At 39.7% G+C, this 21887-nt stretch overlaps 1 protein-coding gene across 9 annotated transcripts in view; it reads right to left on the bottom strand.

Annotated features, from left to right (window-relative positions):
- AKAP6 (A-kinase anchoring protein 6) overlaps nucleotides 1-21887 on the bottom strand; it is a 574958-nt gene that overhangs the window by 217331 nt on the left and 335740 nt on the right. For 8 of the 9 annotated variants that reach the window (XR_004299524.1, XM_032404915.1, XM_032404920.1 and 5 more), the window contains 3 exons: nucleotides 20770-20892; nucleotides 2721-2817; nucleotides 1412-1578 (listed from right to left, as the gene is read on the bottom strand). Coding sequence is in view for 8 of the 9 variants with exons in the window: in XM_032404915.1 (XP_032260806.1) it covers nucleotides 1412-1578; nucleotides 2721-2817; nucleotides 20770-20892 (387 nt within the window). In the remaining variant the exon portion in view is untranslated. The remainder of the gene's footprint in view (nucleotides 1-1411; nucleotides 1579-2720; nucleotides 2818-20769; nucleotides 20893-21887) is intronic. The other variant, XM_032404922.1, reaches the window with a different exon arrangement.

Here is a 21887-nt window from a genome sequence, read left to right as displayed (position 1 = left end):
GAGGGCTCTACTTCTGCCCTGAGAAATCTGCTGAATACATTCTCCCTTCCATATTATTAGTTCCAGCTTTGATCCTTTCATCACGTCACTTCCTAAAATGTGTGCTCATGTGCCAAGCCCCTGCTCTTCCTTCCTTGGAGTATTTCCTGAAATGTGACCTCCTCCGAGGAGCCTTCTTTAAGTGGAACTGAGCTCATCATTCCATTCTCTGTTTCCAAGAAATAAGTTAAAGGTTGTTGTTTGAGGTTCCAAAGCTATAAATCTTCTGAGCTTTTCCCTGGCTGCATGGTCTCACCATTGCAGGGCAGGTGGGGTTTCTCCTGAAGAATGTGAGTCTAAGAAGGTAAAGGGTTTGTTTAACTTGCTCTGTATACATTTCACACAATGCCAATCCGCATGGATGCTGAATAAATGTGACTTGATGATGATTTAATTACTTTGTCCATGCCAGGAATAGAAACCATGAACTCTTAAATCTGTTTCCCCCCACATTGCAATATGTTTCGATGCTGAGTCTATTATGAGACTGGTTTTCTGCATGTACTTTCACAAAAGGATAAATACAAAAGAAAGAGAAATTACATGAAAATATCAAATTAATAAAATTATTTTCCACATCATGAGTCCAAAGATACCTTTAGAACAGCAGTGCATTGTATCAGTGCTTCATTTAAAGTTTAATTGCATATGCTTTACGGGTTATTTTGTAAATCTAAAATAGATAACCAAAGCATGTCAATACTCATTTTTAAAGTACTTGTTGTATTCGGTGCATGCACCATTATGGAGAACTTACACTCAGAGCAAAAAGATTTGTAGCAAAGCATATGACCTTCTTCCCACTACAATGACCATCCCCTAATTAGGCAATGCATCTGATAGTCATTAACAGGAATGAGATAATGAATCACTTTCTCTCTTCTTTGTTAATTTGCTGTAACCAAGCGGCTAATGGATGTCAGAGCTGAGTGATTGCACTGATTATAGTGATTTATAGTTGCAACAAAACAATTTAAAACCATTCTGATTATTCATGTTAAAGATGCTTTATGTTTTGTTTACTAAATGTTTTATGTCCCCCTTTCTCCTACCCCTAAAGTATGGTCCCCCTCCTACTTTGCCACTTTTGACAAAAAAAAACCTCTTCCTGGAAAACTTGAAAGTTGTAGGCTTTTTTTTTATTGTTTTAAACTAAGCCATTTCATTTTGTTTATTTTTTCTCTATATATATCTATATATCCAAATAGATATATAGATATAGATATAGATAGATAGATGGATGTAGAAATAGATATACAAAGTTTACCCAGTAGAAACAAAAAGCCTTAGGGGTAGAAACGAAACTTCAGTGGTGCCTAGTTCAAAAGAAGGCAGAAATGAGAGGAAATCAGGCAAACTTCAAGCCACTTACCTTGGGGCTTCCAGTCCCTTCCTCGCCCTCCACAGACACATCAGTAGCCAGAATCTCAGCTTTGATGGTATCCAGAGCCCTGAGAATCCAGCTGTGTTGTCGTTTGATTTGCCTCTGCAACTCCTTCCACTGGCTTGCAATCATCCGCAGCATGTCCTTCAGCCCTTCTCCAAAAGGAGGGGAAAGCACAAGTTACAGACTTGACTGCATTTTTTACCCAGTATTGTCTTTTAGCCAGTAAATTAGATGAATATTTCAAATAGTAAGCTTAATTTTAAACAACCCTTATCATCACCTGCCATATAAGCATTTGTCCCCAAGGAGAGGGGCTGGGGATTTTTGCCTTCACATAAGGCATAAGGACACAAAAAAATGGGATCACCACATAGATGCATGGTTGGGGAATCGACTTAGCTTCAGTATATTGACTAAAAAAAAATGCATGTCGAACAAAAATCATGATATGTAAAAATTACTAATGCTAAAGCTTCACATTTCAAAGAAAAGGTCCTGTGTGTATCTTTGTGGAGACTCCACAGTGATCAGAAAGATGTACAGAAATAGGTGAAGTGAATTCGATGAGGAATATAGTAAATGGGCCAGAATTAAGACAGCAGTCTTTTGCGTTAGCATGTCCGATTAATGCCGCTCTTCCCTTATTTAGCTGTGGTAAGCTCAAAGCAAGAGCCAAATTATAATTCATCCTGTCTTATGGTCTTTTACTACCAGGATAAGTATAACCAAATGACAAAACTATTTTTTATTTATAATCTGTTCCTCATAAATACATTAATACTGGGTAAGAGTTGGTTTAAGGCCAAAACTCTGCTAATGCAATGACCAGCAGAAAAACATGCAAAATGTTCATGTGTGCGAATTGGCAGGGAAATAATGGGATATATCTAGACCGCCTGCCTTATATCTGTAATGATATCTATAAGTACCCTAATGCATATGCATTATAACTATTGGCACAATTCTCATTCATTATCTTAATGTTATTTCCAGAGCACCTACATCAAAAAGCATGTCAATGTGAAGTTTTCAGGAATGTGATTTCTATTGAAACTCGGGCGAACAGCAAGCCCAAAATCAAATGAACAGCCCATTTGGAGGCAGTATTTCATCTTATAAGTATCACAGCATTGTATGCAGTATATGAAACATTTATAAATCTTGAAGGTCAATCTGATAATGTAAATATTAATAATACATAAGGAAGTGAATATATGCAGTAATTTACAGCAATGCTTCTTCATTCTTAATAGTCTGGAGACATAAAGGCTTGCAATATTTCAGGAGGATTTACCTGCTTTGTGAGATGCAATAAGCTCGAGAAGTTGGTGTCCTTCCTCCTCCACAGCTTCCTTGAGAGCACAATGACTGTCTACATTCAACTTAAAACTCTGCAAGGAAAAATATGAGCATCAAACCCTGGCAAGGCAGTTAAACATAAAACATCCATACAAAATGACTTGCTACTTTTTATCAAGAACCACACAGCCCAATTTACCCAATAGACAAACTAATTTGCAATACTAAAAGCTATTGATATTTGGGATCTGGGCTCAAAACGTTTCCATTAGATTAGCAGAGTGCATCTGTTTGGAAACAGCTGACAAATCTAGAAATTCATTAGGTTTTTATGAAAAGTCACATTCCGTAGGCTATATCAGGAGTAGCAGTGTTCTATAAAATACACTGAATTTCTACCAGCACATATGAGCTCTTTTCTTCACTTTTTAAAAATGTTAGTGATAGCACTATTTATGAAACGATAAAAAAAATTGGCAGCATAAAATATATTAGCCTTATGTGCATATATATAAATCCATTAATAGAGTAAGGTTTGGATTCAGCTGTTTCTCAGATATCACACAAACCAGGGACTATCAAGGTGGATTGAGGTGCTGTACTGAGGAGTCAAATGCTTCCTAAATCTCTGATTTTTAAAAGCTTATTTCTTACCAATGTGACTCTGCTTGAAAAATGAATACATCAAGCACATCAGGAGCATTTTTCACTCATGACAGTCATCCAAAAACCAAAAACTGCTGGTATGACTGAATCCCAACTCAGAGCCATTTCTTTCAGGAAGCCTTCTCGATTGCTTTACATGGAGTTACATACTCCCTTCTCCCTGCTCCTTACATGTGTTTCTACCATAGAATTTATCATCTGTATTCTGCTTTATTTCTATACTTGGCTACCAAATTATAAGCAATTTTAAAGAAATGCCAGTTTCACATTCATCTCCAACTCATGTCACACACAAGATGTTCAATAAATTTGCAGAAATAATGGATATCCGTCGAAGTGGATCAATAGCACTCTCTGAAGGAAGAGCCTTCCATTTAGGTATTTCAAGAAACACAGGTGGTTTTCCAGATTCCCCACCTCTGGAATGTTAGAAGGCATTCCAACCATAGGAGGTCCAGTGGAGAATAATCATAGTAACCAGTCTGTTGAGTCAATGGCTAGTCTTCAGGGCAAAAATCGATTCCTTCAGTTGACTAATTAGAACACAAATTTGAAATACTGTGCACCAAATGTTGGCTTCTCCATGACAGAGCTCCAAAATATATAACATATTTTGCTGTCACTGAACACTCATTGAGCACAGCACTAAGATTGGTGTTAAGAATATTTAACAGAAGTTCATGATACAGACCCAGTTAGAATGTAATTTGGATGAGGTTAAACCACCCAAAATTGTGAAATTAGGTATCATTGTATCATTCATTCATCCGTTCATTTAGAAGCCATGCATCGTGCCTGTTCCGTACACTGGACTGAGTAATACTGACTTAAGGGGTTTAAAAATGGTCTCTGGCATCAAAGGGCAACTAAACGTGTTACTAGGAGAACAAAGTACAGCCTGAGTCATCTTGGATTTTCAGTACTGAATCTGGGCTCTCTTTTCCTTAGTCGAGGAAAGGGGGTCTTCTTAAAGCTGAGAAGAAAAAGCAGATTAAAAGAAACTGGATATGAAGGAGATAGGGATAGACAGATCAGACCATGAAGTATAAAGATAAGAATTTTGACTAAAAAAAAATTTTTGACTCCAAAATGATGAACTATTTCATCTGACTAGAGGCATAAGAAACAGTAAAGTTTTAGCCAAACACGACAGAAAGAAAACAATATTAAGTTTCCCCACAGGCTGTTGACTCTTTCTTGTATTGTCCTCTTTCAGCTACAGGTACATGATTGGATAAAATAAAGTATGGCAAAGTATGGGAAGCCTAATGCTTCTGGTCAATACAAACACTATGAGATCTATGAAAAATTAAATATTTATTTACATATTTATATTTTGGCTACATGTACTTTTTGCCCCTGCAGTAGAAATCCTCAACTCTGAAGCAATGCCATGTGGAATAAGGTTCATGTATGTTTCAGGGAGAAGGGACAAGGAAAAGAAAAACACTTGAGATCAATGTGAGAGTGCCACAGTTTAGGAAGAAACCTGTCCTAGAGATTTCCTTATAACTGTAAATTTAGCCTAGTGCTCTCTCTGATTCTCTGTTTACTTACAACAGACTTGTGCTGAATGGTTAGTAATCATGAGCTTCTGAAGAGGTGCATCAGGCCTATGTCTCAGAGCAAAAGAGAACCTAAGGACCTGTGAGTAGGTTGGATAATTTGACATAATTGAAGCCAAGAGTATAGAATAGATGCAGCTGGGTCTGGTTCTGCCTCAAGAGGATGTGGAAGCATTTGATTAGGAAAGTGGAAAAGATGAGGTATTCATTATTAGGAAAAAGATAAGCTGATAAGCTTGATGCTGTAGAAAAGACCCATTTAATATACCTATTATCCAAATGGTACAATATTGCTTGATTTTCAGGTGCACCTATTAACCATTAATAATATCAACTAAGGAATTCACAGTGGGCCTCTGAGAAGGCAGCCAAACAGGCACATTAACAAAATTGTCAATGAAATTTCTGGCTGCTAAAGGATTCTGTAATAAGCTCTCCCCATTCTGCCCCCACCTCTTCCTTAGGGAAGGAAGCTTAGATGAAAGGGTTTTATTTTCTTTCTTCTTCTTTTTCCTTGAGCCTGATACTTGGACACATTTCCATTCTTGTGCTCCTAACACAATCCCTCAGTGATGCCTTATATCCCTCTGCAACATCCACAGCATTCCCTGAAAATGCACAGCATCCTCTGAAGATATAATTTATGGCAACAACATTGCCATAGGTGGGTACCACATTCCTATGTCACTGATTATGTGAAATTCTTTAAATACGAGTAATCTGGGTTCTATGAGACACCAGATCTTTTTTAGTGTCTTTAAAGCAGCATGCAATTAAACATCTAGAAGAGAAGAACTAAGGAAATGGAAAATACAGTGACTGAGACAAAGGACTGGATTATCAAAGAGATGATACATCAGAGGCTGACCAATGGGTATTTCCATACCTGCAATCTCTAGCTTCACCAACTTAGATAGATCTGGGTGCATTACTCCTTGGCAGGATCGAAATTTGGGTAAGCATACCGATTGTACTTTGACCATGATCAGACTTTACAGAACAGAGAAAATACTACATCTAATCCTATTCTATTCAAATTTCTGAAGAGCCCCATTTGATGGGAGTATGGCAGTCATGTGGACACAAAACGGAATCAAGGAAATGTATGCCTTGGTGGACAAAACTATGACAAAAGTGAAGAATGATTACTCATGAGGACTCATAAGAACAGCTATGGATCTCCTGGTACAGGAAATAGTGGGAAAGACCATACTCCATTCAGAGGCTTAAGGATCCAAAGTGGCTCAGCCTTAGCGGCATTGTATCGTCAACACAGACTTTCAATCATCCAATGAAATACTGTTAATGTCTGCCAGGTCCATTGAGGTCCATGAGTTTTGGGATGTTGGTGAACAATCAAAGAGGACGAAAAAGAGTTATTGCATCTTTTCTGGCCAATTTCAGGTTTTTTTAAGGGTGTAAATTAATAGATATTTACTGGGCAGTCTTTGCCAGGCTTAGAGATAACAAAAGGTAATAATACACAATACACAATCCTGGCACAAGCAGCAAATAGTCTTTTGAGTAAAAGAGATTAAAAAAAAAAAAAAAAAAAAGCCAGTAGCCTTATATGACCCAGCATAGCATAAATGTGGAATTAGGATTTGGTGTCTAATAGAGAGTGGTGGGACCTTAAGCAAACTGAAGAGTAATATGCCCTACCCAACGAGATTTTTTTTTTTTTAATTAAAGTATCATGCTGGCCAAGTAAAACCAAGACTGTGGGCTGTATTCTGCATGAGTGTGGTAAGTGCTGGATAGGTGCTGTGGGATCCCAAGCTGGGTGCCAGGTTCTGGAGAGCCTTGCAGGGAGCTTGTGGAGAAAGGACGAATTTGTGTGCAGGCCTGAAGATAGCATTTATTGTAGCAGGAAGTGGGAAGCCACAAGCAGCTTGGTGTGGTTGGGACAGGGCATTAGCAGGAGAGGTGGAAGCTGTGGCTATATGTGGTCATTAACTCCAAGGGCCATGAAAGCGTCAGGGAAGAAGATGCCAGCGACACTGGAGAGGGACGGGTGCAGTTCTGTGTTCTAGAAAGCTCTCTCTGGTTGTTGTGCGGAGTTGATTTTAAAAGGGCAGACTGGAGACAAGCAGGCCATTTAGGAGGCTGCCATGGTAATACAGGTCAGATGTTTCTGCATGCTCACAATTTTTTTAATTAAAAAAGGTATGCTTTTCTTTTAAATGAATGAAAGAAGAAAAAAATGGAGAAAATCTTCTGTCTTTTTAAGTTTTTCTCAGTGTGTGAGAGCAGTGTGTGCCAGAATTTAGTTCTTTGGCTGTTCTGATGATAAATATCAGAGGTTATTAGTCAGGAGTCTCCCAATGTGAAAGACATATTGAACTGATGAACTTTTACTCCCACTGTCATTTTAAAGAGATGGTATATATGCTGATGAATAAGGCACTTGATGACACTTTTTCTTCACACAAAAGGTTTTTACTACCCTAAGAAAATGAAAACTTGCTTTTTTTTTTACAAGGGCAGGAGGAAGAATGTGTGTTCAGTCAGAAAAGCAGAGGCTTAAAAAGTCACCTGCTACCTGCCTCGGGCCATCTCCACCCGGGCTCCACTCTGAGCCATGCTTACACCATCCCGTGTTCCTGCAGGGGCTCTTGGTGAGGAAGAAAGCCCCGAGGCCCTGGGTCGCGCCTGGCAGGTCCTCTTCTCCTCTCCCCAATGCCATCGACAGAGGATGATCATCTGGTCCTCAAAATATAAAATATACCTTGCAAATGCCATATGTGCCAAGAATTGAAAGATTTTTATGAGTAAACAGTTCTTTGTTTAAGAACCTCCTAAAAACTTGACAAGGCATTATACAGCCATTCAAGTGAAGATTATGAAATCACATGAAAAACACACAGAACGTATTACAAGCCCCAAAAATGAAGATTCAGGATTGAGTCTGTGATGGCGGCACAGCTATGTAAATGAATAGTCCCAGTGCACAGAAACAGAAGACCGCAGGGAAACACAGCAAAATGTTAACATCATTTGTGCAGGGTAGGACTTGGAGTTAACGTAGTCTGGTCTCATGGAATGTGTTCTCAGTGCTTCGGCTTTCTACAACGGAAGATGAAAATACTGCTACCTTCTAGGTTATTGTGAGAATTAGAGATAATGATTGTAAAGCACTGAAGCAGAGCCCGGAAATAAGTGGGACCAAAGAAAAATCATTACGACTTTTAAGTTCATTTTCTCTCTTTTCCAAACGTGTTCTGTAGGAAATGGTACTTTATGGCGACTTCAGGCGACAAGGAGCACTTACTGTTGAGGCTCTCTGAACTCTGCCCCGTGCAGAGAGCGCACTGTCTTTGCTTCAATGTCACCGCCCAGCACAGGCCTGCCCACAGGGGGCGCCCAAACATAGATGCCGCTATCTGAGATTTGGAGCAGAGGCTGCGAGGACAGAGAGGTCAACGATTTGGGGCTTCCTCTTGCCTCAAGTGCGTGCTCTTGGGCGAAGCATCTAACCCTTCTGGGCTTCTGTTTCTTTATCTACAGTCCAGGCATTTGGACTCAATATTTTCCAGTCCTTGGATGCGTTGATTTTATCTTTCAGCCAGACGGTTCAGGATAAGTGGCTTGAGAGACTTTTTATTTATTCTAAACTAGGAAATTTTCAAAGGGGGAAGAATCCCAAAGGCCATCTAACCATTCATCTACCCCAGGGCAGCTCTGTCCCTCAACCATCCCGGGCAGATGTGGTCATTCTATTTTTAACTATCTCCAGGGAAGTTTCTTCTAACTTCTCATCCTGAGTCCACAACATCTCAGGAATTTGCAGCACGAGCTTTCCTCTGCTTCAGATTCTTTTGCCAAGTCATCTCTCCAGTGTGGGAGTTGGAAATCAGAAACACTGTGAGAATACGCCAACAAAATCCACACGTCCAATCAATCATCAAGCCCTGCCAATTAATTTCTCCATCCTCAACCCTTCCATATTGACTAACACTGCCTCTGAGTCAGGCCCCCAACATCATCCCTTGCCAGGTTGACTTTGACAGCCTTTGGTCATAGCCCCTCAAAACTGCATTTATTCCTTATTTGTGGCATGCCTGTGAAGGCGCAGGCATGGTCCTAAGCATGTGGGATGTGGCTGTGAACAAGGTAAACATAGCCCCTGACCTCACAGAGCTCACAGGTGAATGGGGGGTGGAGGATGTGCATCTTATAAAGAGGCAGTTGCAATTGACTGCGTCAAGGAGGCCATGACATCTTGTGGGTGCTGGGGTCAGCATGGACTCTGGAGCTGGGCGGCCTGGGTCCAAATCTCAGCTCCTCCATCACCCACCCACTGTGTAACTGTGGGGAACCTCTGGGGACTCAGTTTGTTCAACTGTAAAAAGGAAGAAATGTTAACGCCCACTTCATGAGATTGTTGTGAGGAAGAAATGCCTTTTTACCAGTAGAACGCAGCCTGGCATATCATAATAGCTCAATAAAAAACACTGTATCACACAGAAAGGCCTGCCTCCAAAACAACTCTGAAAAAGATGCTCCTTCTCTTAAAGTCCTCCAATAGCTTCCCAGCAGTGTAGGATAATGTCCAGCCTCCGGCATGACCTACAGAGTCCTCTAAAAACCCGAAAAAGTCCGCTTCCCAGGTCCCACGTCTGTCTTGAAATGCACCCGAATTGCTTCAAGTGTCCAGTTTATGCCAGCCATCTCGCTCCTCCGAGATTCTGCTCTTGCTGGTACCTCTGGTAAGGACTGGTATGGACAGTCCTCCCCTTCCCCTGACTAACCCTGCTCATTCTTTAAGATTCATCTCAGGGGTCAATCTCTCTAGCAAGTTTTCCCTGACTTTCTTCTATCCTCTCAGTTTGCACATTTTCCTAAGTATCCCCAGTACCTGTGCAGAGCTCAAACCGTTACTTGCTACCATGTTGGATAACTAACTGGTGATGTGTGTGCTTCCTAGCCATGAGCTCCTTGAGTTCCTTCTCACTCATTTTTGAATCCACAGTGCCTGGCACACAGAACATGCCTAACAAATGTGCAGGGAACAAATAAAGATTCATACCAAAAACCTTCCATGTAGCTTTCAAACTGCACATGGCACTTTGGGAGATGTTGGTGCAGTCACTCTTCACTTGAAAGTGGTTGATAAATTCCCCAAATTTTACTCAGTGAACACCATGTAAATGAGCTGTCATGTTCCTTCACTTACAAAATTACTTGCCAATTACACTTAGATGATCCCAGTGTAATTGCCATGTAAACTGTACTCTGGCCGAGATAGCCCAAATCATCAATTTAACTTTACCCTCTCATCATATGGTACTTACCACATAATTAAATAAATGGTCAGCCACCACCACAATTGTATATATCCCCAAACAAAATGAAGTGGCTACATTTGTCACTAATTTATCAGTTATGACAACATGCAACACACCTCCAGGTATAATATCAGAAGCTTAAAAAATTTAAAAGCACTATGTACTCTTGAGAAACAAATTCCAAGTTTATGATCAAAAAGAGAAGCATTGTAAAAACTTTGTTTTCCTTAAAGAAGAAGAAGAAGAAGGAGAAGAAGAAGAAGGAGAAGAAGAAGAAGGAGAAGGAGAAGAAGAAGAAGGAGAAGGAGAAAGAGAAGGAGAAGGAGAAGGAGAAGAAGAAGAAGAAGGAGAAGAAGAAGAAGGAGAAGAAGAAGAAGGAGAAGGCGGCAGCGGCGGGCACTAAGATATAAAGACAAAAAATCCTCGTTCCTCCTAAGGAGACTTTCTTCCTGAAACCTCAGATAATAAAAACATCTCCAAGCATTTGAAGGTGAGTTTCGCTCTTCAAACAAATCACAATTTCTTTCAAATAAACAGTTGCATTTTTCCTGTGTGTGGAGGCAAATGTATTTTACTGTGGTTGACATTCTTTCCTGATCGACTTGCTAATGCTTCATGCAAGAATCAGACACGTGGGAGAGACCCTAAATGCTGACGGTGCCTCTTGGTGACCACATTGTCACTTGCTTTTCTGGATGCCACCTCCACACCCAGCACAGGTAATCACATTGACTTCCCAGCATGGCCACATTAGGCCAAACGGATTTTCAAACAGAGGTTCTGTCTAAAGGGACCATTTGACTTCCAGAACACACTGCTCTGAGGCTCTGATTGAAAAAGAGGTCAACGCTGGCCCAAATATCACTCTGCCCCCTGCAGTGGAATAATTGATGCGCAGCAGCCCCTCCAGATGTGGAGTCACCGAGGTGATGGATGGATAGAAGTGTATTATTCACATGTACAGGTCCCAGTGCAAACGCCAAGACGTAAGAATATTATGTGGGTTTAGGAGAATCCCTGAAGGACTCCACTTCCATTAAAAATTTGTTTGGCAGCCTGGGGCAGATCTATTCCAACTCCCACATGCTTCGTGCATGTGAGAGGGGGGAACCAAACTGCTTTAAAAATAAATTTAATAAATTTTGTAATGTCAAATCATTAACATCCTGTCTAGTCATATCGTCTTCGTATTTTGAAAGAGCAACATTAACCTGTGGAATTTTTTTGGAAACCTTTCTAATATCAGAGTTAACATTTTTATTTTCCTTGGGTTTTCTGCCAAAGGGAATGAATGACATCCTGAAAACAGGAGAAAACATTCCAATTTTTTCTCTCAATAGGCGTTTCTCTTGTCACAAATATACCAGACAATACCCAGAAAGCTCTGTGACCAGAGTCCATTTTGGTTTGGAAATAGTAGAGGAAATAATTTAACTTGCAGACATTCCCAGTTATGGTTTGCTGGTTTACGATACTAGTTATAATTTGCTGCCTGTGATGGTTGCTCCTACAAATGCTCATTCATTCATCTAGCAGCTATTTTTAGTACCTATTATGCACTTGCAAAGCTGGGTGTCAGAGGAGACAACAAAGAGACCCACAAGCCATCCCCTCAAGTAGGTGACAGTTTGGGTGGATAGGCAGAAATCCAACCTCTCTAGGGACACCTGAGCTTCTCAAACCACATATTCTTCTCAGGTCTCCCAGGAAAATGCTCACGATTCCCCCCCAAATGAACCAAGTATCCTCACCTACAACGTGTTTATTTGATCTTCACCACAATCGTCAGTAGCCATAACAGGCACTTTTCTGTGTCAGATCTGTTTCAAGCCTGAAACTCTTACCTTAATACCACTTATATTGAGTGAACTGCTTCAAGATTCCAAAATTCCATGTGACACAGTAGGTAAGTCGGATCCGCGCATGGGTCTACACAGGAAGAGAGGCAGGAAGTGACAGCACCCTGGCTCAGGTGAGTTAGGTCACGCACTGGCTTCTGCCCCTACAGGGTCCTGCAGCCTGTGCTGGAAGTTTCATGGTACAAAGCCAGTCTGCAAACATTCTCTTCAGCACTTAGCCTATCACTGCCCTAAGTAGGAAGTGCTTAATAAATGCAGTGTTTCCCTGGCACCCTAATTTAAAACAACCATTCCATCCCCCAAACAGCAATAAACAAAATAATAAATTGGTAAAATGTTTAGCAATTTTCAATTTTCAAACAATGATGAGAACTGCTGGGTGTCACGGCTCACGTCCTCAAACTGAGTCAGGCCAAAAGTATATTCCCAGGTGCTTTGAACGGTTCAGGAATCCTTTTAAACTGAAAACGGAAGACAATACTATTTGTCTCCTAGATGTACAGAATTAGTTCCAGGAGCCAAGGAACAGGGTCCAGGACTTCTACATGGCCAAAACGAGCCTCCCGTCCCCATACATCAACATCAAAATGCTTGCATGCTGATGAAGGCCCCGCAGAGCTTTCCATTCCCCAGCCACCAGAGGAAGTAACTCAAGTCTGGGAGTTGAGTATTTTAAATCCCCCAAAGAGAAGTAATGCTGCTCCCTATGAAACTCTCAGCTATTCACCTTAAGCTGATGGGAATCAAGGGGAACAAGCAAATGGAACTTCAAAGCTCCTACGAGGCCACCAGCCCTGCTCAGCATGGCTGAGGGAAGTGGCGGCCAAACTCACACAGCTCAGGCTTTTGAAGTCTAACCGACTGCCTCCCATTAGCTGAGCGATACAGTCACTGCAGTCCTGTGGCAGCCGCTGGTCTTGTGAAGCTCTGCCTTCTTGGGCCAGGGCTGCCTATCATCTCAGCAGAGAAAGGTAGCCGGGGAGAGGTGGGCGCCACCGGGAAGCGGAAAAAAGGAAAGCCCATCATCTCTTAACTTTAAGCAATGAAAAATGGAGCAGAGGTGGAGATAGGAGGGCAAGCGAAAGAAAACCAGCTGAGCGTATTTGGGAAAATTTTTGTGTATGGCTAAAAACTCTGTGAGAAGTATATTGTTTTGTTTTTTAATGAAACAAATGAAAGCTATTTAATAAAAAATACGATATAACACAAAGTTCTAAATATAGGTGATAAATGCATGAAAGTATCTGTATGGCGATTTTGTTAGCCAGGAACATTACCAGTTTAATCCAGTCTATCTTTATAAGTACTTAGGGTAATGACACATTAAGGAAAAATTTTCAAACCCTTCAAGGGTACCAAGATTATGGGAACTGTCTGCAGGATTTAGGTGCTTCTCTGCCACCTTGTGGTAGCCCCCTCAAATTGCAGGTACCAATCCAAAAAAGAACAACGAAGTTCTAGAAGGTAGGCTTTAAAAGCTACCCCTATAAACACATACTCAACCTCTGTGCACACATAAACATGGACCCTACTAACTTTTCCAGACCTGTAGCAAAAGCTGTCCCTAGAGTATGATGGACTTTCATTACATGGGGGCCCTGAGCTGCTGCTAACAACAGACACTAATGAGACAAGGAGGAGACTTTCAACTAATGTTAAAAAAAAAAAAAAAAAAAAACACCTGAATGCTCACTGCAGTATTATTCGCAAAAGCATAAATAAGGACATGGTTTAAATGGCCATCATCATGGGAATGATTACATAAATTGTGGCGCATCCACACAATAAAATATTAAGGAGCTGCTAAAAGTAAAATAGGTAGTAGATCTTCATGTACTGACAGAAGGATGTCTGAGATATCTTTAGGTACAAAAAGCAAGTCATTGAACATTTAAAAATTCTTAAAATGTATGCACTTTTACATAAAGAGGTCCAAAAGGATAGAGAACAAACTATTTATGCAAGTTATCAAAGGGATGGTAAGACTTTTCACTTTTATTTTTACCCTCTTTTATATGGTTTTAATTTTTTTCCAGTGAATACAATGTTTTCCTTTAACTAGTTCCATAATATCAGCAGCCGCATGAAAGATGAAGTTTCCTTCACCTTCAGCACATGTCCCCCATCTTTTGTAACATCTGCCCCCTCTTTCCCACGTAAATACTCCTTGTGATGTTCACATTCCCTAGTTCCACATACCCCCAGGTGGCCCTAGAGCTTCAGTCCCACTCTACACAGACAAGCTTTCTGCCAATTTTCACACTCTTCAATACATTCAAATCTCGGTCAGATCTGTGTCAGCTGTGGGGTGGCAGGCCTTGCTGTGCTATTGTCCAAGAGGTTAGTAGCCTAAGGGGAGAGTAGGGAAGATGAAATAGACATTGGCAATGAGGTTTCTGACCATTCAAGAGAGAACATCAAAAAGAGAACTCTGATCCATCCCCCTCTCGCTAATCTATCCACTCTCCTCTGTTCTTACCTACCTTCCACCTAATCCTGACCCACATCCTCTCCAGTTTTCTCATGGTTAGACATCACTTCATCCATGCATTCAACAACAACCTCCCTGATCTTAGGCTTGTTCCACCCATGCCTAGGTAAGCGAGCTCCCTGGAACACACTGGTCTTTCTAGACTAGAATCTGAACATGCTTTTGACACAAGCAGAGATCTGTTGCCTGCTTATCAGCCAGGCCTTGATGTCTGTTGAACCCTGGGTTCCTCAAATTGTTGAGATATCCATGTTCTTTTGGAACAGAATCCCCCTCTTAACATACTTTCTATTCACATCACAGACCAGGGACTCATTTCCTTAATATATACAAAACTCCCATAAATCTTGAAGCAAAAAGCCAATGACCCAACAGAAAAAATAGGCTAAGAATATGAGCAGACAGTTCTCAGAAAAGAAATACAAATGACTCCTAAAAATATGAAGAGGTACTTGACTCCACTTAAAATACAAGAAATACAAACTAACCTACAACGAGATGTTATTTGTAACTATCAAAGGGACAAAGATCACCAATGTGATAACATACTTCATAGCAAGGATGTGTAGATGGAGGCATTCTCATGCCCTGCTGAGTATAAACTGGTACAGCTGCTATCAGGGACAATTTGGCAATACATAAAAATTGTAAATGTGTATAACCTTTGACCCAGAAATTTCACATGTAAGGTATTTACTCCAAGGATATGCTTACAACGATGCAATATGATGAATACCCAAGGATATTCACTGAGGCACTGTTCATAATTTTTAAAAAGACTGCAAACAACCTAAGTTTTCATCAATAAAGAACTAGTTAAGTGAATTATGGCATATTCATAAATGGAACACTGTGCAGCCATTCAAAAGGATAAAGTAGTTCTACATTTACTGATTTTGAATTATTGGTAACGTAAGTCAAGGGAACAAAGTTAAGTACACATGTGCATTTGTTTTCAAATACCTTGAATAACTGAAAGAATATAAAGAACCAAGGAAGACTGGTTGACTCAGAGGAAGAGAATCAGTAACTGGGGGGACAAAGGTAGGAGGCTTACTTTTGAGTTTCTACCTTTTTACTACCTTCCTTTATTTACCTTTAGAATTTTGTGTAACATCCATATATTCGTGAGTCAGCAACAACAACAACAGCAACAACCACATCTTTAAAAACAGATAACGCTGTCTATACCAGCACATCTTTCAAATGTTATACTCAAATCCATTTTCCATTATGCTCACAGTTATTCTTTCTCTAAGCCATGGACCTCATCCAGTTAATCGATGTCAAACTGACCCTACCCCAATGGAATTTACAGTGGATTCATGTCGTTCTCCTGTTTTAAAATAAAATCAAACCCTCAGAGAATCCCTTTGTTCCCAGAGAAATTTTCAACCCATTAAAAAGACATTCAATCTCCTTCACCATCAGCCCCAACCTGCAAGACCCCAACCTGGTCTCAGCCACACCGGATGGCTCACCACATCTCCCTTACCTGCCCATAAAATTTCCTCCCATCTCCCCTCCTCCCCTCTTTATCCAAAAAATTATATATGGCCTGCGAGGTCTATATCCAATTATTTCTTTGAACCTTCTTTACTCTCAGGAAGAACCAATGAAACTTCTCTCTGTGCTCCTAACAGTACTTGGCTTATCCTACAAGAAGTTTACTGCTCAAAATTATATTACATTTATCATGTACGGCCCTATAGGGGACTACATTTAATCTATGGTCATCTCCCTTAGATTGCAAATCCCTGGAAGAAAGAAGCCAAATGCATTCATCATGTATTCCTAGCACCTACATAATTGCCTGGCATCCACAGGTGCTTGATACACATGAACTCCTCATCACCATTTCTCCCCATGTTTTCTCATTCATCAAACTGAATTAAGACTATTGTTCCTCCAATGCTATTTCTATGTGACTGGTTAATGTTTGCCCAATATGACATGGTACTACCTATGCAAATTTATCCCCCAAGTTTAAGCCAGGCCCCTGTGCTTAGTTCTTCTTCCCAACACTTGCACAACTGTCTGGAGTCAGCTAGACTTTGCTTTCTCCTACTAGATATCTGATTGGCTATAGATGTAAAAAAAAAAAACCTGCTGGTTTGTTTTCTTGCAAGTGGTTTTATATGATGTGGTGCCCATTTGGTGAGTTAGGCATGCATAAAAACTACTTGGGAGATCAGAGTTATCTTGTCAGAAGCAAATATGGATGTGGAATGAAATCTCTAGAGGGAGAAGTTGTTGTCCTGCTCTGCTGCTTTACTCATAAGTACTCTCACTCTGAAGATATTATGAATTCTCGTAAAGGAAAACAGCTAAATAGTCTGCCCAGAACTATTTATGATGCTTCTATTTATGATGCATCTAGTCAAATGTAGCTTTTGGTGACTTCTGTTTCTTTAGCCACTAAGAAAGGTGATGAGAGAAACAACCTAAATGTCCGTCAACAGGTGAAAGGATAAACAAATTGTGATAAATCTGTACAATGGACTCTTACTCAGCAATCCAAATGAATAAGCAGTTGAAACACGCAACATCAAAATAGGTGAAAGAAACCGGGGGGTGGGAGGAGATGAAAGAGAGAGAGAGAGACAGAGGACAAATTTTGTTTGACTCCATTTATGTAAAATTCTAGAAAGTACAAAATAATCTTCATAGTAACAGAAAGCACATCAGTGACTGCTTAAGGGTTAGGGAAAGGCCAGGAGGGAAGGGAGGAAAGAATTACAAAAGAGTCATGAGGAAGCCTTTGGAAGTGATGGATACATTCACTATCTTGACTGTGAAGATGGTTTTATGGGTGTATGCATTTGCCAATTTGTCGAAACTTGTAGATGTATATATTTTAAATATATACAATTTATTGTATGCCAATTATACCCCAATAAAGCTGTTTTAAGAAAAAAAGTAGACAGAGGTGAGGAAAAAAGGAATCTGTCCAAGAATATATGTATACAATAGGGTTTTAAAAGTGGATTTCAAAGAAGAGGGATGCTCAGTACTCACAAAATACCTTTCCAGAATGACATTTTCCTGAGAATGTCATTTTCTAGGAAGACAGGAATTGTATTTTTGAAAGTAGCAGCCGGGTTGCAAGCAGATGATTAATTATCATGGAAAATCATTGATGTATCATCGCAATTTCACAGTATTTCTTACAGTTAAAATAAAGCTCCTTCGTATCTCTCATAAAGGTATTGTGAAGCTTTAATTGATTTGTGTTGGTAAAAACCCTTGGTTACCGTCATGGAAAATAATTGAATTAAGTATCAAAATATAAATGTACAACTTTTGTTATTGTTTTTATGTTTGTTTTTCTTTACAATAACAGGGTGCCAACTCTTCTAACCCGTTGTTAAACCAGGGAAGACACTGAACTCGGGGGCTCGCACGTCTGTTGATTTAATGTTAAATTATAGAATCTACAGAGGTGTTTAAAGAAACTCATATAGCTATCTCTGCATACTGGATAATCTTGTACATACCACTTGCCCACTCAGTAAGGAGCAGTAATGACTCTTGCAAGTTGAATTCAAGGATATAAATCTCTGGGCTTAGTTGTATACTTTCTTTATGGGAAGGCAGACATTCTTTTGCCTTCTTTTGAGAAGAATAACTTAATATTAACTCAGCACCACAGTAAGGAAATACAGTAAAAAATATAAATGACAGTATCGATCAAGAGGACAATGTAGACATTGTCCTCAGAGACACAGAGTAACTCAGTTTGTTGGAGAGACGTTTAAACCACAGGCTATATCTAGAGTAACAGACACTGATGCAGCTCAGCAGTGACTCAGTAATTGTCCGTAAGTATCACTGCTGATCCATGCACACTACATCTTCACTAACTGGTAGCAAGTATTATTCATAATTTCAGAAGTCAAAGTTGTGATTGCAACTTAACATTCACTGAGCAGGTCTGGAGAGCAGAGTACCTCACTCTTTGCAAAGCAGAGATAAAGATGTTCCTATGTTATCTCTCTTCCAACCAATACAATTAGACATGATAATAGAGAAAACTCATTTCAAGAAAGTGTTGATCATTAGGCAACAACAAGGTTATTCTTTAAGAGATAAACATTGTAAGAAGGACTCTTAGCTATGGATGTAGCATAGGGACTCACAGCAAAGGGGATGGTGGGGTCCACGTTTTGGATGAGACTGTCACTATGAGGCAGGTTTACGTACATGCAATTCATTATGGGCAGCTGTAAAGAGTTTGGCAACTTATTAAGGCTAGAATACAGTAGTCACAGGCTCCATGTGGCAATTTACATTTAAATGTAAATTAATTAGAATTAAAAAATTCATTTCTTCAGTTGCTTTAGCCACATTTCAAGTGCTCAGCAGATGCATGTGGCGAGTGGCTCCCATGTTGGACAGTGCAACCTTGAATATTCCATTCTCACAGAAAGTTCTAGTGAATAAGGGTGGGTTAGAATGAGGCAGAGGCCAACACAGGGGTGCTAAGGAAGGAACTCTGTAACAGGGACTTGAGAATGACGAGTGTACAACTGTTTACAAAGAGGCCACGTTGCTCAACTCCCAAAGAGAAGCGAGACCCTGGTTCATACTCTCTTAGCCTGGCTTTCAACAAACAACCTAGAGTTAAGGCACTCTTTATGTCCTCATGCCCTCTGGGACCTCGAAAACTAAATGTGTATTTTCCATAAAATATTAAATCAGGAGAAATTAAGACAGCACACTTAATGTGAAATAAAGTTCATATACTCCTGTTTAAACACAGATTAGAATTTCTGTCAGAACAATGCCAGTGAAAAGTTGACATTCTAATTAATACAATTTACATTATAAAGCACTGAATATCTTTATCTTCCTATTATGAAATGCCCTCTTTAAAAAAAAAAAATCAAGGCTCTACTGAATAGGGAATTGAGTACCAAGGGCAATATTTAAAAACCCATGTACAAGAGAGGTGGTTAGGGTCACTGGCATTTTTACACACCATCAACCCAGGTCTCTAAAAAGGGAAGCAATACACTCATCCTCTTACACATAGTTTTGTCATCTTTTATCATCCACAAAACTATTTTCATGCAGCAATAGGATTTTGAGGCTGTTTTACTTGCAATGATATAAAACATACTGCAAACCGCAAACACCAAAAGCCTAACACATCCTCGCTCTCCTTCCCCTCTTCTCCCCTGTCTTCTCCCTCTCTCTCTCATTCTCTCATTTAACATCACAGGGAACCATCAGGAACCCTGTGAATTTGCACACATGTAGGACTCCCAAACAATGTTTATTCAATCCAAATTCTGAGTGTGTAAGAGGGGCAGAAAATCAACCCCACAGTTGGGTACCCAAGGATTCGTGTTCATTGCCTTTGTCAATTTTATGCTATCGGTGAAAGGAATAAAGATGAGATCCTTAAAGCCTGAATTTTCATTTCCTATGACAACGTGCTTTTTCTTCATGCTTTATCACACTCCACTACTTGGTTTCCACCCCTTCATAATTGATATCGGCCATTTGAAGCATTCAGTAAAAACCTCATGAGGTTCATCAAATGTCCCCCAGTCTATAATTCTTGCTTCTAACATATTCAGAAGCATATTCATCCAAGTATTTTCCACTTCCCCTCCATGGTTTTCCCTGTGCACAGGGACGAGTGTAATGACAGTTGTATTAATTATATGCTGAAAAAATCACATAGCAGCAAAAATGATGGAGATCATCGTTTTAAATATTTTATTAAAATAACCCAGTGTAGAACAGATAATGTAGACCCTCTTGATAATGAGAGGTTCATTAATTTTACAAGAATTCTAGAAAGCTTAGAATGGTCATCAAAATTATCTCTTTCGTTTATTTGTTTTTTCAGAAGAGGAAAAACCTTCAATCATAGCTTTAGAGAACAAGAGTCGAGCAAAATTTCTAAGGTATTTTTAAGTTAATTACTTACCTTTCTGGGAAAAGTTTTGAAAAAAATAGCTTGAAATACGAAGGATTTAAATTTCATAGTATATTACTTGAAATGCCTATAAATTTTCAGCTTCTGCAGTTTACCCCATTAAAACTTGGTTTCATTAGCATATAATGACTTCTGATAAATAAAATTGATATTCCCCATAAACAAACAAGCAGTGCATTAAAATACTTCCATTACAAACAGCAAAAGTAACACAGTCTTGCCTACCAAGTGTGTCTCCAGGTACAGCTTAAGGCCATCCGTCTCTGCTTTAGGGGGTGTCCAATTCTCAGTGGTTTCCATGGCTTCATTTAACCACTGAATGAATTCATCCAGCTTGTTTACAAACCCCTTTGTGACAGAAAAGAGAAGGGGGGATAAAGGACAAGAAAAGCATGTTAGTTGATCATTTCTTTAAAGCCAATCTGAAAAATTCCAAACCTCATGGAGGATAAAATTGATACCACTGTCTTCCCATTCTAGTTCCACACTGTGGAATGGAATTTCCACTGTTCCTGACACTGAAATCTATCAAAATGGAAAGACATTGTGCATGACTCCCTCTCAATTTTTCCCTAGGAACATTTTTTTCTGAAGAATTTGGATTGTCGGGTGTCTTTATAAAGGTGATCATCAAAACACTTCTGGTGTCTGACAAGTGCCCCCTCACCAAAAAATCAGGTCAGGCCTGTGAGGAGCACTCCCTGGCTTTGGGGGATAAAAGCATTCCCATAAAGATGGTGTTCTTTACTCAGAAGCCAATGGAGTTGAGTTGCCTTAACTGAACTACAAATCTATTTTTAAATCACATAAGTGTTTAAAGAGATTTGGATGAGTTCTACTGACAGCCCAACTGTCTGTGGCTGAGCCTAGGTTCTAAGAAGCAAGGAACAGCAGACGAGGTGGGATCAATGAACAAAAATGTAAACACCTGACTCTGGGTGTGTCCCGCACATAAAGAAATATTCTTGGCTAGGAAGCACAAATAACAATAATCTTGCAATTTTTCAAATAGTGGTTATAAAAATTTATTGACCATTTAAAAGAACACATCTGTAGAAACGGAAAATATTTTGAAAAAAATGAAAGCCCAGCTATGAACCTAAAGGAAAGAAATGGGGCTGGGCGCTTGATTTCCACGTCTAGGTAAACAGCACCACCTGGAGGTCAAAAGGAGCAAGGACCGGCTTCTACATTTGTACTCGCTGAAATGGCTGGGAATGCTATTTCCCTATTACACTTAACCCGTTCTTCAGATTTGCCTTTTGATTAATTTTGATTAATATTTTTAATGCTTAACTGAGGATATCCTGAGACCGAATTGAGAATAGGTGAAAATTCATTTT

The sequence above is a fragment of the Phoca vitulina genome, unplaced genomic scaffold (assembly GCF_004348235.1).
Source record: "Phoca vitulina isolate PV1807 unplaced genomic scaffold, GSC_HSeal_1.0 scaffold7, whole genome shotgun sequence".
Taxonomy (NCBI): Eukaryota; Metazoa; Chordata; class Mammalia; order Carnivora; family Phocidae; genus Phoca; species Phoca vitulina.
The sequence above is the reverse complement of the archived record's forward strand: the minus strand, read 5'-3'. Positions and strand labels throughout refer to the sequence as shown.